The sequence below is a fragment of the Lachnellula hyalina genome (genome assembly GCF_007821495.1).
Source record: "Lachnellula hyalina strain CBS 185.66 chromosome Unknown contig00004, whole genome shotgun sequence".
Classification (NCBI taxonomy): Eukaryota; Fungi; Ascomycota; class Leotiomycetes; order Helotiales; family Lachnaceae; genus Lachnellula; species Lachnellula hyalina.
In genome coordinates, this window is record NW_022157118.1 from 303,864 (window position 1) to 319,259 (window position 15,396).

At 47.3% G+C, this 15,396-nt stretch overlaps 4 protein-coding genes across 4 annotated transcripts; 2 read left to right on the forward strand and 2 right to left on the reverse strand.

Annotated features, from left to right (window-relative positions):
- Positions 1 to 898: 898 nt before the first annotated feature.
- LHYA1_G000391 (uncharacterized protein) lies at positions 899 to 2,335 on the forward strand (the record flags this gene model as incomplete). The annotated part of the gene is made up of 1 exon (XM_031145383.1): positions 899 to 2,335. The coding sequence occupies one exon, from the start codon at positions 899 to 901 to the stop codon at positions 2,333 to 2,335; it is 1,437 nt and encodes a 478-aa protein (XP_031009523.1).
- A 62-nt stretch (positions 2,336 to 2,397) lies between these two features.
- On the reverse strand, positions 2,398 to 4,209 carry LHYA1_G000392 (putative amidase; the record flags this gene model as incomplete). The annotated part of the gene is made up of 4 exons (XM_031145384.1): positions 2,398 to 2,519; positions 2,576 to 2,942; positions 2,992 to 3,849; positions 3,910 to 4,209. Coding segments are annotated over 4 exons (1,647 nt in total), but the record flags the coding sequence as incomplete, so codon positions are not given.
- Positions 4,210 to 10,183: 5,974 nt separating this feature from the next.
- On the reverse strand, positions 10,184 to 11,493 carry IPK1 (Inositol-pentakisphosphate 2-kinase; the record flags this gene model as incomplete). Its single annotated transcript, XM_031145385.1, has 4 exons — positions 10,184 to 10,448; positions 10,515 to 10,818; positions 10,869 to 11,150; positions 11,280 to 11,493. Coding segments are annotated over 4 exons (1,065 nt in total), but the record flags the coding sequence as incomplete, so codon positions are not given.
- Positions 11,494 to 12,545: 1,052 nt separating this feature from the next.
- On the forward strand, positions 12,546 to 14,428 carry mdm34 (Mitochondrial distribution and morphology protein; the record flags this gene model as incomplete). Its single annotated transcript, XM_031145386.1, has 2 exons — positions 12,546 to 12,812; positions 12,977 to 14,428. The coding sequence occupies 2 exons, from the start codon at positions 12,546 to 12,548 to the stop codon at positions 14,426 to 14,428; spliced, it is 1,719 nt and encodes a 572-aa protein (XP_031009532.1).
- Positions 14,429 to 15,396: the final 968 nt, after the last annotated feature.

The window sequence follows — 15,396 nt, forward strand, 5'->3', positions numbered from 1 at the left end:
TGTTTTGCTTTGCGGTGGCGTTGAGGTGTTGTAGCATTATACGTGGAAGATGAATCAATTTTTTAATCCATTGATACTATTACATCTTCTCCATTAATCCTACAATTCATAGTAACTCATTCCCACGCACTCCACGATCTTCTTCTCCTGCACGTCTACCCCCATCACAAGACTCCATGCCCCATATCACCCAAACAAAACTTCTCAGACTCAACCACTCCTCTTCACAGCTCCCTAGGTATATAACCGCACTATCCCACTATCCAGCAAACAACAATAAATAAACACACAAAACACACAAAACACACAGTATGACGTGGAGAGGTATACTTTACTGCTCAGACAACCAACCGACCGACTATCTTCTATCCCTGTTCATCTGCTTGAACTCTTCAAGTACATGTATATAGATCAACCAGTCCCTCTGCGTTTATAAACGCGTGCAGCGTGCTTTCCTGTCAAAAATATTACTGCTGTCAACGATTTCTTTTTCACGTTCGTTTAGTATCTGTATCATTCACTACATAATTCATCTCTCGCCGCACCCGACAGAAAGCTGGTCCGGATATCCAATCCTAGATATAAATATTAAGGGAGACTAAGAGGCCATGATACAGACACCATGATGTATAAAACTCATCGTGTAGCTGTTGGATGAGTCGAAGGGGTATCATGTCATGTCAAGCTTTATTGTACGCCCGCCAATAATGCGGCCGCTTGGAATCAGGGGTGCTGAGTCAGCACCAGGGTCAGTGTACCGAGTGTACCTTCAAGTTTATGTTCCTCCCCTCTGATTGGGATCGGCCAATCCAATCCAATCCAATTTCTAGTTCGGCGCTCTTTCATCTACTTTGAAGTCCAGCGTCATCTGGATCTCTGGATCTCCATATTCTACACAATGGAGGCGTCTGTCACCAGGAACAGAAACCCAAAACTGAGAACTGCATGCGACAGATGTTACGAGCTCAAAGAACGATGTGAGCGTGCAACGACCTCCGCCCACTGTGAACGGTGCGAAAGGCTAGGCTTAGCTTGTTTGAAAGTACGGCCGCTGCGACCCATGGGTAGAAGGACAAATGCTGAGAAGGACTTTGTCTCTAGAATGTCACCTGGCAATACGTCGGGCAAACGCAGGAAGCTGGGGCAAATTAGTACAAGTATGGACGCATGTTTGGACGCCCTTCCCGACCTCCAACCAGAAGAAAAGGAGCTGTTGCTGTTTCTCTTAGGCCAGCCTGAAAGCCTAGATCAATTTGTTGTATCCTCGAGCTTTCAAGTCGAACAACAACATTCGCTCGCTACCCAGCTCCAGATGCCAGATGCCCTGCCATTACTCAAGGATGCTTATCTTGCATATGCTATTACCCTCAGGCAGCTTCAATCTGGCTCTGTGACGGACATTGACACGAGTACCTGTGTCGGCTATATATCAAAGGCCATGCGCGCGCTACAGTCACTACCTGTTTTGCATTCACAGCATACAGTATTATGCCACACTCTAGGAAGTATACTGGCTTTTTCGATATACTCAGCCATCGGTGTAGGAGTTCCAGACATCTGCCGTTACTGTCTCGGCACCACAAACCCAGTTGTGGGAACAACAATGTTCGATGCACACAAAGATCCGTGGCAGAGCTTCCTGGTCCTACTGGAGACTATGGACTGTCTTGTCTATCGGCGAAAACCGATTCAATCGATTCAGATACCAGGCTTTGCTATTGACCGCCGACTTGGTCTCTGTTTACCTCTCTTGCCTTACTACCATGATCTCTGTGTAATCAGCAATTCACTTCTCAATACAACCGATGTGGCCATGCTGGCCCTCCTTCAAAAGCAGCTAGATAGCATACATGCGGTTCTGGAGTTATGGCAGCCATCTCACTTGGATCAACTTGTCGGGCAGTTTGATTCCGCAGATATCGTCAATCTTCTTGCGCAAGCCAAAGTGTATCGCTTAGCAGCGCTCCTAGTGGGCCACCGGTTGCAATTTCCATTTAATTGCGAAGATGTTCAAGCCGAAATATGGTCCAAGGAAGCTATGATGGAATTTGAAATGGCGAAAAGTGTCACGAAGCGACCGCTACGATTTGTGACGTTACCATTCATCGTCGCAGCGGTCGAAGTTCGAGATGAGAGCCTACGCTTCAAGACGCTTCAGCATGTGGACGATTATGTCGATCATTATTCTCCAATCTTGCAAAAGGCAACCAAGACATTCTTGTCAAGAGTTTGGCATGAGCGAGATCTGAATCTTACTAGTCGTTGGTTTGATTCAATACATAAACCATGTCCTGTAATCGCTTCCATTGATGCAACATGCTTTAGTAGCTCATAGATATAGAGCAATTGCGTATGAGCAACTGTGTATGAGGAACCATTTTGGGAATTATTGCTACTCTAGATTTTATTAATAATCGAGTCCAGTGCAGCTGCCGCCCTTATCAAGGCCTCATCCTTGTGCCTATATCCAACGACCTGAACACAAACCGGTGCGTCCTTGTACTGCTCCGGGCCGGTATCTATGGAAGCATGTGTCAGCTTGGGTCTAATTCATTTGGGAAGAACTGATGCCTACAAAGACTGTAGAGCTGCTCGTCATCCGCACCGAATTTGGCATTGCTCAAATCATCAGCGGAGTCTATGTCACGCACTTGGTTTACTGGAATCACAATAGCAGGATAATCGAGATAGTTCCACAAGCCAGTATATGTCGCTGTTTTCCAGCAATCCAAAGGAACTGCCGTATGCGGTGCAGGAGGCATTAGAATCGCATCTAAATCGTTGTCGCGAAATAGTTTGAGGTACGTTTTTGCGGCTTCGGCTCGGCGGACGTTCAAATCAAAAAATCCCTGCAATGTCTTTCCTGGTACTGATAGAAGGCCGATGGCTTTGAGAGATGGGACCACTGGCTCATCTGTTCGCGCGAATTGCTCGTAATAGTGCTTTTTCTGTCAGTCTCAAGGTAGTAAGCCAGGGATCTGGTGGACGTACATCACTTCCTAGTAGTGTCATATAGCTGATATGGCCTTGGCAGTGCGATTTGACGTCGGGCAGGTTGATAGGAATGAGTTGAATGTCGTTATGTCCATGGAGAAGATCGACCGCCTGCTTCAAGCCCCGTCTGACCGGCGGTGATGGAGTATAGACGCCGTCATTTAGAGCAACACCGATCCGAAGCTTGTGCCTAGGTTCAAGATCTATCCATGGAACCGAGATCGAAGTGCTGTCGTACTTCCAAGTGTCTGCTTGGAGTATCGACTTCAGAAAGAGCGAGCAATCCCGCAGTGAGGTTGATAGGGGCCCAGCTGTCGAACGTACACCATCTGTCCCTGGCGGGGTGAGGTCTCGCACCCCACCATGAGGAATCAGACCTACGCTAGGCCTGAATCCATAGACTCCATTGCAGACTGATGGGACCCGAATGCTGCCACCAATATCCGTCCCGACACCGAGAACGCTGCCTCGAAGCGCAAGGAGGGCACCTTCGCCTCCTGTACTTCCACCTGCAGTAAGAAGCTTATTGCGAGGGTTCAAAGTCCTTCCAAAAACATTATTGTCACTATCGCCCGTCATAATCGACTGTGGTAGATTGGTTTTGCAGTAAAGAACCGCTCCCAAATCAAGCAGCATAGCAGCAAGCGCGCTGTTATCCTCTGCTAACTCGCCCACATAGCAACCCAGCCCTGTGGAAGTATCGTATCCACGAACCTGAAAGCTATCCTTGAGCGAGATGGGCAGCCCAAACAGTGGCGGGAGGGCTTTCCCGCTGGACTTTGCGTGGTATTCCAGGTCGAGTTTCTTCGCTCGTTCAATAGCATCGTCGAAGAATGTCTCCGTTAGACAATTCGTCTACCACATGTTAATCTTTTCATTCATTCAGCAGGTGTTTAAATAATCATCAAAACTAACCAGTTGCTGCGCAATAGCAGCCCGTTTACAAAAAGCTATCGTCACTTCCTCCACCGACCATACCCCAGCTTTCAGCTGTCCGAGAAGAGCGGTTGCGTCGTAGTCAGAAGTAATGCTGGCTTCCGTCTCGTTCAATAATCCACATGTAAGCGGTATGTCCATGACGTTATTCGCATCCTGGAGTCTTTCTGTGGGAAGTCGCCAGGCTTTTGGGATCTTGGCCCATTGCTGGGCTTTTTTCGACGCTGCGATGGCTCGGTAGTTCTGCATCTCTTGATTATTGATCTTGCACGCGTTGGACTATTGGATGAAACAGAAATAAAAATAAAGAATCAATAAAAGTTCCGTGCTGCTTGTAGATGATGCTATCTAAATCTGGATTTTCTTTCTTTTATACTTGAGACTTTTTGATCAAGCTATTTATTAATCACGCCAAATAATCAACACTGTCGAGGGAAATCATACTAGACCATACCTACCTACCTACCTACATATTGTTGAGAGCTCTATGCTCAGGTTCTGGTTCCGGTTCCGGTTCCTGCTGCAGTCCAGAATAATGCGGCGAGACGGTAATAGGTCAAGAAGTGTACTTGGCAGTTATCATTCACGATAACTGCCTTTACTAGGGATTAATAGTCTAGGCCCCCTTGATTGATTGGAAAGTTCGCATAGCATACTCCGGACGTAGTGTAGGTACACACCTAGTTTTCGGATCCCTGTTCCTGGAAGGAGCTAGTAAAAATTACCATCCGGTCAACTCTCCGGTCACTTAAGGCTAGCGAAGACGCGACGCATCTCTCTAGGTACCTGTACGTATGCGGTGCTGGTTACGAACTAGCGATGCTTTCGTCTAAGCTGAAGACTGAATGCATTCGGCCACGTTCACCTGTCCTTAATCTTGAACTATGACCTACCCGCCGAACTGTCAACTCCAAAGTCATGACGGCACTACTCTATTGAAACTCCAGAGAACCGTTTCCTTCTCACGAGCATTCTAGCACGGGGTTAGCTCCAGCTGGCTTTGAGCCCTTGTCAAGAATCTCGTTCAATAGGTCACACACATATTCCTCGAGTTTCCCTCCACCGTACTGCTTCCCCGACAAGTAAATATTCATATCGGGTGGTATGGACCGCTAGCTACCTAACCAAATATGTTCATCTGACAAACGGCTTCTACTCTAGCTATAACCTCTTGAAGGAAGCACCAGACATGATCAAGATTCCTGCGATGTCGAAAGCCAGTACTTTGGTTCGTACAGCAGTCTCCTTTCGCAAAACCTTCAAACCACCGGCCGCCGGGGCATGTTGAAAAGACTTTTGATTTGACACTGCTTCTTTAAATTGTTTTCCTGCTGATATATTCGTCAAACAAGATATTCGGTCGGGAGTTGCGGCGGTATGGGAAAGATGATATCGTGAGCGCTGTTCAAAGCCAGAGTCAGGCTGAGGGTCGGCGATTATGATGAAGTTGATGTATATATTATGCTGTCTATCATATCTTAAGAAGTGTGAACGAACTCGAAATGTGCCAGAGCTGAAGCTTGGTCATGACGTGGCTGCAACTGGGCATGAGGAAAATAGGGATGCAGGTGCTGAGATGGGGGGTTTTGAGTATATGGTGCGGAGTGAGAGGTCTGGACGTGGTCGGAATCGCAACCGGGAATATCAGTATCTGGATGGTGGTAAGGCGCGGGAGGAAGGACGGGCACCGCATTAGCAGGCGAAGGATAGATTGGTTTATGCGTATTCAAGGCGGGTGATTATGACATGACTACTACGCAAATTTGAGCTTTCGGGATAGTGGTGGGGTAGAGAAGGTAATATTACTCTTATGTCTTCCTCCTGTTGATGAGATACATACTTGTAGTCCAAATGGAGTCTATGTTTCGTAATACATCATACATTATATAAGTTTCTTCTATTATCTTGGTTTACCACTGGTATTTGGCCTGGGAATACATGTTTGTGAATGTTGTATGGCATCTTAACCGTTTTTCTTTTTCGGAATTGCTTCTCTTTTGCCTAGTTTGGGTTGAAGGCTTTGAAGAATAGACACAAGGGAGTGTAAAATGGAGGAAATCTTTAGCTGATGCTTTACAATTGGGATACACTTATCTTTTCAACCACCCTACATATGTAATTCTTTTAGCATTCTCCATTGATAAAGCAAGCACTTAAACATATTCAGTTTCAGTGAACATATGCTTCTCGACAAGGAGAAACTGAACATAGGGATTCGGGATACTATTTTCAGAACGCGGTAGTTTCTAGCACTTGAACGAAACGGTAGCCTAAATTTGGCATCGAGCAAATTTAAACAGTTCTTATTCACTTTTTCATAAAGACAACATTCAGCTCCGGACGCTGCTGACAGCCTTGATATCAAACGCTACTCTCAATCAACAGCTGTTTGCGGGTTTTATAAGATGACATGTAACCAAATATTACGAAACAAATTCAGAACTTACCATTAGTGAGACAAAAGCTCGTCTCTCCAATTCACAACACCTACATCACCTCGAAAATATTCGGTTCTCTTAAAGCCACGCATTCATTCAGCTCTCCAACCCTACCTTGTCAACTGAATCTGCCTATCTCAGCCAAACATCCACCTCACAATTCACATCTCACCGCTTCTTCTCCACAGCCCATGAATTATAATTTCGATATCACCACTTTAGCTATGGCTAAAACAATGAATGACAACCCAAATCCCTTTGCGAGCCCGGCAAATGTAACTGTCGGTCTTGGACCTAATGCCTCCTCATCTTCGGCACGGAAGAGAGGAACTGGCGCAATATCGATTGCTCAATCTGCCATCTTCAATACTGAAAACGGGGAGGATTCACGTGCTCTAAAGCCCAGCTACCGGGCACCATTGCCTGGGAGTGTTAAGGCAGAAGAGATGGAGGAAGAGGAGAAGAGCCGGGTGGTAAGTTTTATAGTTTCTCTATACTATGTTTCATTCTTCCGCTCTGTTTTAGAAGAAGTTTTAAATATCGTCTTCTTTTCTAATATAACCCTTTTCATCTCTCTCCGCGTTGCACTATCATCTCTTTCACTTATCCACAATTCAGGAAAACAAAATTCATTATTCAAAATGCATCTCTCTAACATCTCCCCAGCATATGGGCATCTCCCCCGAACCCCCCGTCCTCCGCAAGATGATGCACCGCATCCAATCCGCCGCAGACGCCTCTCGCAAACTGCGCAACCAAAAGTCCAACCCCGATGAATCCGACAGCGACATGTCGAACATCGAAGACAACCCACTCGCCGCTAACGTTCCCCGCTACGGTCATCCCAAGCCCGGACAATACATCGACGACCGCGCCGTGATGAATTACCCCACACCTCCCAAAACACCCAAGAAGAAATGCGCTGCGGCGCCTGGGGGAAATGGGGACGAGAATGGAGGTGCTGGTGCTGGTTTGAAAGCAAAAGAGATGTATGGCGGATACCCGGCTCCTCTTGCTGTTCTTATGCAGTTCTTCTGTAATCCCCATACGCCGCCTATTAGCAAGATCGAGCGAGCGCGTATGGATCCCACTAGTCTTGCGAGGCCTGGTCCTCCTGCCCCAGATGATGCCCAGTTCTTCAACATGGCCGATCTAGGTGTCGGTGGATCCGGACTGGCTGTGGGATCGGGAGTGAAGCTGGGATACAAACGTATAACTTGCAAGGGTCCGTCCCGGGTCAAGCGGAAATATACTTGGAAGGGAGGGGTGGCTCCGAAGAGGAGATTGGGGCATGTTAAGAGGGGGCATGATCGGGTGGATGATGCAGATGAGGAGATGGTGGAGGAAGTTAAGGAGGAGGATGGTTGGATGGATGGTGATGATGAGTCGGTGTTGTTGGATGATGATAGTAGTGAGGATGAGGGGGGTAAGGAGGAGGATGGCTTTGGTTTTTAGGTTGCTGGTGTTGATGTTGGTTTTGAGGGTGGTGGTCCGTATGCCATTTATAAACGCCTGGGCTGGGGACTGGGGATGTCTTCTTTCACACTTCTTCATCCAGTTTTTCAGGCATCTATAACTAATAACTTAACAACACCAATTTATTAGCATTTCATTAATCATTCATCCGAATTTCCCTTGTTATCCCGCTAGTCCCTCCCCCTTTCCCCTCGCTTAATTATACTAGGCTGGGAATCGCTACGAATTCCAGTCATCACTTAAGCTATGAGTGTATATTATAGGGCGGTGGATGCTGCAACCATAACATTAGAAGGGGCGTTGGCATCTCATGACTGGAAACTCATTACCTTCTGGCTTCTCCGTGGATATAAAGCAACAGGCTCTCGACAGATCTAGAAGCGCCTTCCTGATAGATCAAACGAGAACTCAATTCTCCCCTTATCCTCCTCTCCTGACCCAAACTGATGCTAGAGTCGTGAATTAAGGACTTGGCTAATGTTAACAGGTGCGGAGTTGCATATGAAATGGATAGACTCATAAAAGAAACACTTTATGTTATTATAAGACGACCACTGCAAATAGCTCATTTGAATATCTTCGTCTTCCGATATCTTTATCGTCCGATCTATTGAATTCACCTCGTACTTGGATAGCCCATGAGAATTTTGAGTATCCTAAAATACTGTTTTTCAATTGTCTGGATTCAGTTCCTTTCTCTCTATCCTCGACAAGCATCGCATTTTACCACAATGCACACGGCGACGTGCTATACTCGTACAGAAACCTTTACTCGGCTTTACCTCCATCCCTTCCATGGCACGCTCTTTCTCAACGAATGAAGACGAAGACGAATTCATAAACGAACGAACGAACAGTTTTTTCTTGACAAATGTCAAAAACCTCTGCATTGACAGAAAATACTACTTCCCACCCCACAAAAATTGAAACTACTAGACGTTTAATAAATAGTCATAAGACTCAAAATAAGTACAAAGATTTACTCCACCGGAATATTCACAACTCCGCTATCATCCTATGATCTTCCCGCCAGTGATCCAATCTGCAAGATAGCCTTGTTAGTAAAGTAATAACGAAAGCAACAAGTTCTATCAATCAATACCCGCATACAACTCTTCCCCTCAAACCTGTGAACCCATTCGCTCTCCCACGCCTCATCCGAAGCCCCACCAGCAAACCGCTGAATGCAATTGCAACACACCACAACACCGAAGCCAAATAGCAAAACCCCCCTCCCCAAAACAGTCACCGAATGGCAGAGCCTCCGATGCGCTATAAAACGCTTTCATGATAAATTCAACCGAAGCACACAATCAGTAGAAAATATTAGATCGCTCGACCTATCGTGGATCCGGAGCTCCTGCTGCCAAGCAACCCTTCGCATCCGTGCTAGCATACGTATGTTTCGGCAAAGATCAGAGCGGCGCTTTAGCAAGTGAAAGGAAGAAAGAAGGGTTAGCTCGCGAGTGAGTGGGAGAATTGCAGCGAGGGATTGTGATGAATGAAGGACTGAATGACTGACAGCAAGCGAGTCTTACCGTTTACGGAATTTGCGATGAGATACCATGTTGTTGTATGGCGGGCTTGAGGTGGATGATATGCTATATATATGCTAGACATAGTGAGCTGGCTGGCTGGTATTTATATGCAAGAGGAGGTTGAGGTTCAGAGACGGCAGCAGCAGTACGTGGATGTCTACCAACGCTAGCGCTGTCGTAGTTCTGCTTCTGGTTTTGAAGTGGAGGCGCTGGGAGGGGGGATGTGGTTTGTTATTTAGGGGAGTAGAGAGGAAGGGTTGGGTTACTTGCTGGTGAATGGGTGAATGGGTGAGGTTAAGTGAAAATTGTTGAAGTGGTAGTGTAGTAACGGAGTATTAGAAACGGGTGATGAAATAGTCCATCCCCCCTTGAGCTTTTCTCGTTGAGGGTGAAGAAAGTAGGGGGAAGCTAGGCACCGATTACATTCGAGTTTGTAATTATTATGTATTTGCTTGTAATAATGTTCGGATGTTAGGACAGGTATAACGGTATAATAATGTCCCTATATTAGAACAGGTATAAAATACAGGTTGTTGAAATCGAAGCCGAGGATAACTCACGGCGTCCTATATGCACATCGTCTGTCTGGCGAGACAAACAGCACTGGTGCATGACTTTGCCTCTAATGCTCGACCAAAGTAGAAGATCCCTGGACTCCATCAAGGGACCGCACTATCTAATCCCGCGCCTAGTTACTTCCTCAGCTCCCCAAGCCATCCCCCAACGCGCCTATCCGTACATCCATTCATCTATCAATCCATCCCCAATCTAGATCTAAATGTTGAATCGCCGAAACCTACCATCCTGATCCGGACTCAGCGCACAATCAAGCGGTAGTCCATCTCTTCCCTGGTAAAATCCGCCATTAATCAGCTCCAGTTCAGTCTGCTTCCAATACGGCGCTTTGTCTGGGCTCTTGACATCGAGATCGCCGAGTCGGGCTTCGATGAGGGCATCGGCAGCCTCGTTTGGTGGGAGCCGGAGGAAGAGGGTGCAGTCGCGGAGGGTCATGGCGACGCAGGACTTCTCGTCTGCGGGGTCGTGGGTAAGGACTCCAATGGGATCTCTTGGGGGCGGTTAGTGGGGGAGATAAATAGCGATGGTGGTGTGTAGCTGGAAAGGAAAAACTTACAATTCAGCTTGCAGATGAAGCAGCCGTTTCAGAAGTGTACTCTGCTCGAGCCAGCGCTTGATACGTCGACGATTACCCTCCGAGGTCCCCATGAGCGAAGCGGCCAGTGCGATGCCTCGAGGGTCATCTGATACGGCGTCGAGGGGACACAGGTACTGTTTACAGAGCTTGCCGTTAACTTTACGCTCCACGTTCTGCTGTGCACTGCGAGCGCATTGACGGCAGCGGACGGCATCTTTAGGGGCTGAGGGGGATTGAAGCAGCCACTTTGGTTTGAACTCATGAACTTCTTCGCCGCCAACGCCTATATTTCTTTATCAGCTTTTATGAATTGAGTGAGCACAGAAAGCTTACTATCGAAGTTCGTCATGTCCGTGACGAGAAGACCATAGTCATCGTCAGCGAGGTAGATACCCAAACGATTGGTTGGACGAGAGGAACTATCCGCTCCAGATTCAGTATCCCGAAGCTTTTGGTTCAGACGAGTGATAAATTTTCCTGGCCGGAGATCCACGAGAGATTGCTCGACGATCTGGTCAGGAGAGAATAAAGGGGCTACGAGATGCTCCCACTTTGCTTGGGCAATGGCAACTGGGAAGGTAGTTGAGAGGTTTTTGCGAAGACGGAGAAGTTTGGCTGTAAATACTGTGAGCAGATTTCAAGACATGTAGGTAGTGATCGCTGTGGGCGGGGTGAGGGGTACATCTGCACAACTGTAAGGCTGCATGTGAAGTGTACGCTGGGTGTAACGTGACGCGGACTTACAATCAAATACATTCAAGTACTCTACCTCATCCTCATCCTCATCCCCAGGTTCAATATCGGTGGGTGGTGGCGTTCCCGGTCCGTATTGCTCGAGTAAACTAGACTCAGGGGTAAGAGGCTGAATACTGATGCGATACACAATGTTGGCAGCACCTTCCGCTAGGTATGTAAGTTCTGTGCTGTGTGGGAGAATCGGAGGCGGAACCTGTGCCATGGCTGTAGGTTTCGTGGAACGTTGCGGGGTGGGTTGTCAGAAAATAATGTATCTATCCTCAAGATGGTATGTACCTAGGTATTTATTTGTACAAGGCTAAATAAAAGAAAGTAACGGGAGTGGCGTTGAGCGGAAGAGGATTTGAGCCTCACAGCTAATAACAATAACAACCGTCGGTGCGGATCATATTGTGACTATTGCGAAAATAATTACGAGTTGAACTTTGAGTGCACCACGACATCAACAAACAGCTGCAATGCAATGCAATTATCCAATGGCCATTTATCTTTTGAAAGTCGGTTGTAAGACAGTACGGTATAGTACCAAGTGGCAAGTAGGAATGGGCCAGTCACAAGGGCTATTTTACTATTTTACGTAGAGGATGTTAACCAAATAAGGGTTCCGTGTTAATGAAACTATAAAACAGGTTGAGGTTTAAAAGTGAGCTCTCTTTGCGTGGGTCTGTTGAAGTGATGATTGGTTGTCTAATTCTGCATATGTATTAATTGCAGACGATGAAAAGGGGAAAGCGAAGGGACAAGGAAGAGTTCATCGTATGGTTGCCATAGCTAGCCGGAGAATCTACCTAGGTAAGGAGTAGACGTGAATAATTCGGGATAACATTGTGCACATTTGCATTACCCGAACCGAACCATGTCAACACCCACATCGGGAAAAGCTTCTCCATCCCTTCCTCCGCAAAAGTCCGTCTCCTAACAAATCCTAAGAAATCGAATTCTTCCGTCATTCTCGACCTTCACACATCACATTCACAACTCTACAACACCACGAACAAAATCCCAGAGACTCGCTCTGCAACCTGCCTCTTCATTGGATTGGCCCAGGTTCTCTGATCTGTGCCACACGCGAGAGTTGCACTCCTGTCCTATTACCCGCCAGTCATTCGCAACAAGAATCCTTATCACAAGCCAAGGTTACCTCACGCGACATCTCACACCACCATCACCTTTACCATCCCCACCATATTTGAAACCCCATACAAAGACACCGCGAAGACACCGGCTTCTCGCAATATCTAATGCCATCTCAATATGGCTTTCAATTTCAACTGGTCGCCTTTGACGGCAGATGCCGAGTTCTACAAGATGGCCCAGCAGATGCTCACGACTGCTCTCAATAAATCGCCCAAGCCTCCGATTATTGTCGACGACATTCTAGTCAATGAGCTGAATCTAGGGAGCGTTCCTCCCGAGCTGGAGATACTGGAGATAGGAGATTTGGCTGAGGATAGGTTCCGGGGCATCTTCAAGATGTGTTATTCCGGAGACGCATTCCTGACTCTTAAGACTCGAGTACAAGTACGTCGCACAATCATCTTCAGCTTCATTCAGCAGAGCTGCATACCCCTTTTCCAGATGCGCTTGCATAGCAAAAGCTTTTTTCCACAAGGATGCGCGTTCGAATACTTCCCCACACTATCCCTGGACGTGTATAACAGAAAGCTAATATATCAACATTGCAGGCCAACCCCTTGAACACTTATTTGTTTTCGAAACCGTCTTTTACGTCCCCCCAGCCGCTAGCAGCGTCCTCCGGTTTGACAATACCGCTACAAATTACGTTATCGGAGATCAAAATGTCCGCATTTATCATATTGGTCTTCTCGAGACAAAAGGGATTAACTCTAGTCTTTCGGAATGATCCTCTTGAATCACTCAAAGTCTCTTCGACTTTCGACTCGATACCTTTCGTTCGTGATTATCTACAAAACGAAATCGAGAAGCAACTTCGAACGCTGATGATGGACGAATTACCCGCTATTATACATAGATTGTCATTAAGATTATGGTGCCCGGAGTATAGAGCAAAGGAGGACGCTGAACTGGCTCAAGCGGAGAGGTTAGAAAAGGAGGAAGTGGCAGTGGATCCACTTGCCAGTCCTCCACAAGATGCAGTCGACGCGAGAGGGAACGTTTTGAATGCGAATGAGATATCGACATTATCTTTGGACGGCGGCGGTTCGGAGATCCACTCGTTATTTTCGCAAAAGAACTTGGTTCGATTAGCAGCTTTGACTGATTCACACCGGACGCTTTCGTTATTCACGCCCTCGATTCGAGATGCGGTTTTTCGAGCCTGGGCGAGTCCATCTGAGAGGAACGAGACAGCGGGAACCTCGACTCCAGCTACCCCGAGCCTACTAAGGTCAATGTCGTCCCCTGCCAACTCAAGCACGACATATACTTTCAGTAGGGGTTCTGACGATGGGCATGGCCATATGCCATCACGGGCGTCCCTCGTGAGCCTGCAATCAGCAACCACAGGACTTAGCTTAGGAGCAGGGCGCCATTCACGATCCCATATGCGCAAAAAGAAGAACCGTGTCGTCAATCTCAGGAGATCCAAGACCACCGATGACATTACAAGTGAGAGTGGCAGCGAAGACGCCTCGGTAGCAGGCTCAGAACCTATAATCTCAACCCGGGTCCCTGAGGAACCAGAAGACAACATCATTACCCCACCCCGTTCGCCCTCAGGCAGAGTCCGCTTCCGCACCAGCAGCATCGACCTCGGCGACTCACCGAATAAATACCGTCTCTCCACTCCTTCTCGCTCAGCTCTATCCTCAAAAGCCGTCCCGGAGCAAGTCATCCTCGACTCCACCTCCACCCCTACCATGGAGAAAGACGAACCCATCATCTACTCCCGCGCCCGTCGGCCATCTCTTAAGAAAGCTCAATCACCACCTGAAAAGGCCCCAGCCATTCACCTTATTCCCGCCCCCATCCTATCCTCCGAACCATTATCAGGATCAGGAGGCATAGTCGAACAAGCTTGGGTCCTGAAAATGGCAGGCGAAATCGCAAGACGCGCGCATGATGAGAAGGCTTCGAGAGAGGGCTTCTGGTCTGGTTCTTCTACCGATGGGCGTGAAGACACGCCGCCGCCAGCTTATCAGGCCAAGGACCTGTAAAACACTCATTTGGAAGTTTCTTTTGTTGCCTGTATGGGTTTGGGATGCATGGCTATCTGGGACACACCCCTCATAGACTGTTTGTAATTTTTGCAGCGATTTAGCGTGTTCTTTTTATTCAAATTGTATCCCGCACTCCTTGCTGGGATATCAAGCTAGCTGGTCTGGCGAGGCCTGGCTGGGCTTGGTTGGTGGGCTGTAAGAAAGAAAGAAAGAATGGATATGGGTTGGGTTGGGATGGCTGGCTGGAAAAGAGGTCGGGTTAAGGAAAAAAGGAGGGTGGATCATACTCTAATGGAGATTCGAGACCCGTGTAAGAAGTTGGGATCTGGTGGATGGATGGTGATATAGACGAGCCATGCCTTTTGTGCAGAGATGAGATGCGCATAGCGAATAGAGCTAGAGGTGTTGGAGTATAGAATAGTGTACTCATGTACACATAAATTCAAATTTTTGAATCATATATAGTATCTCGCGCCTCTTTCCAGTATTCTCTTTCGAGCTGTCGAGCCACTAGCATATGTATAACTGTTACTATACCTCAATAGATACCAGCCTCTTACAACCATCATCTATCTACCTTGTAGTGTCTCGACTTAGACGGAGCCGACGAAGCCGAGTGGGAAGTCATCTGTCGCGTCTTTGTTTGCGTCCTGCATGTCGAGATTCTAGATTTCGGAGTCAGAGCGCCGGAGCAGCAGGGACGCGCCTTCAAAAAGAATTCTCATTCTAAATTCAGAATGTGGCCAAGTGGAAGGAAAAAGTATTGATAGCAACTTTGCTCTTGACAGCAATAGAGTGAATACGTTCGGAAGGAAATAGATGGAAGCCGCGCCGCAGGATATCAAACACTTGAACTCAGCTCACAAAGCTGAGCTCATTACTACCCCATACCCGGCCTGCCCCATCCCATCACCACCGGGGACGAGCGTCAGTTTCCGCAATGATGTTCGAATACGCGCATTTTC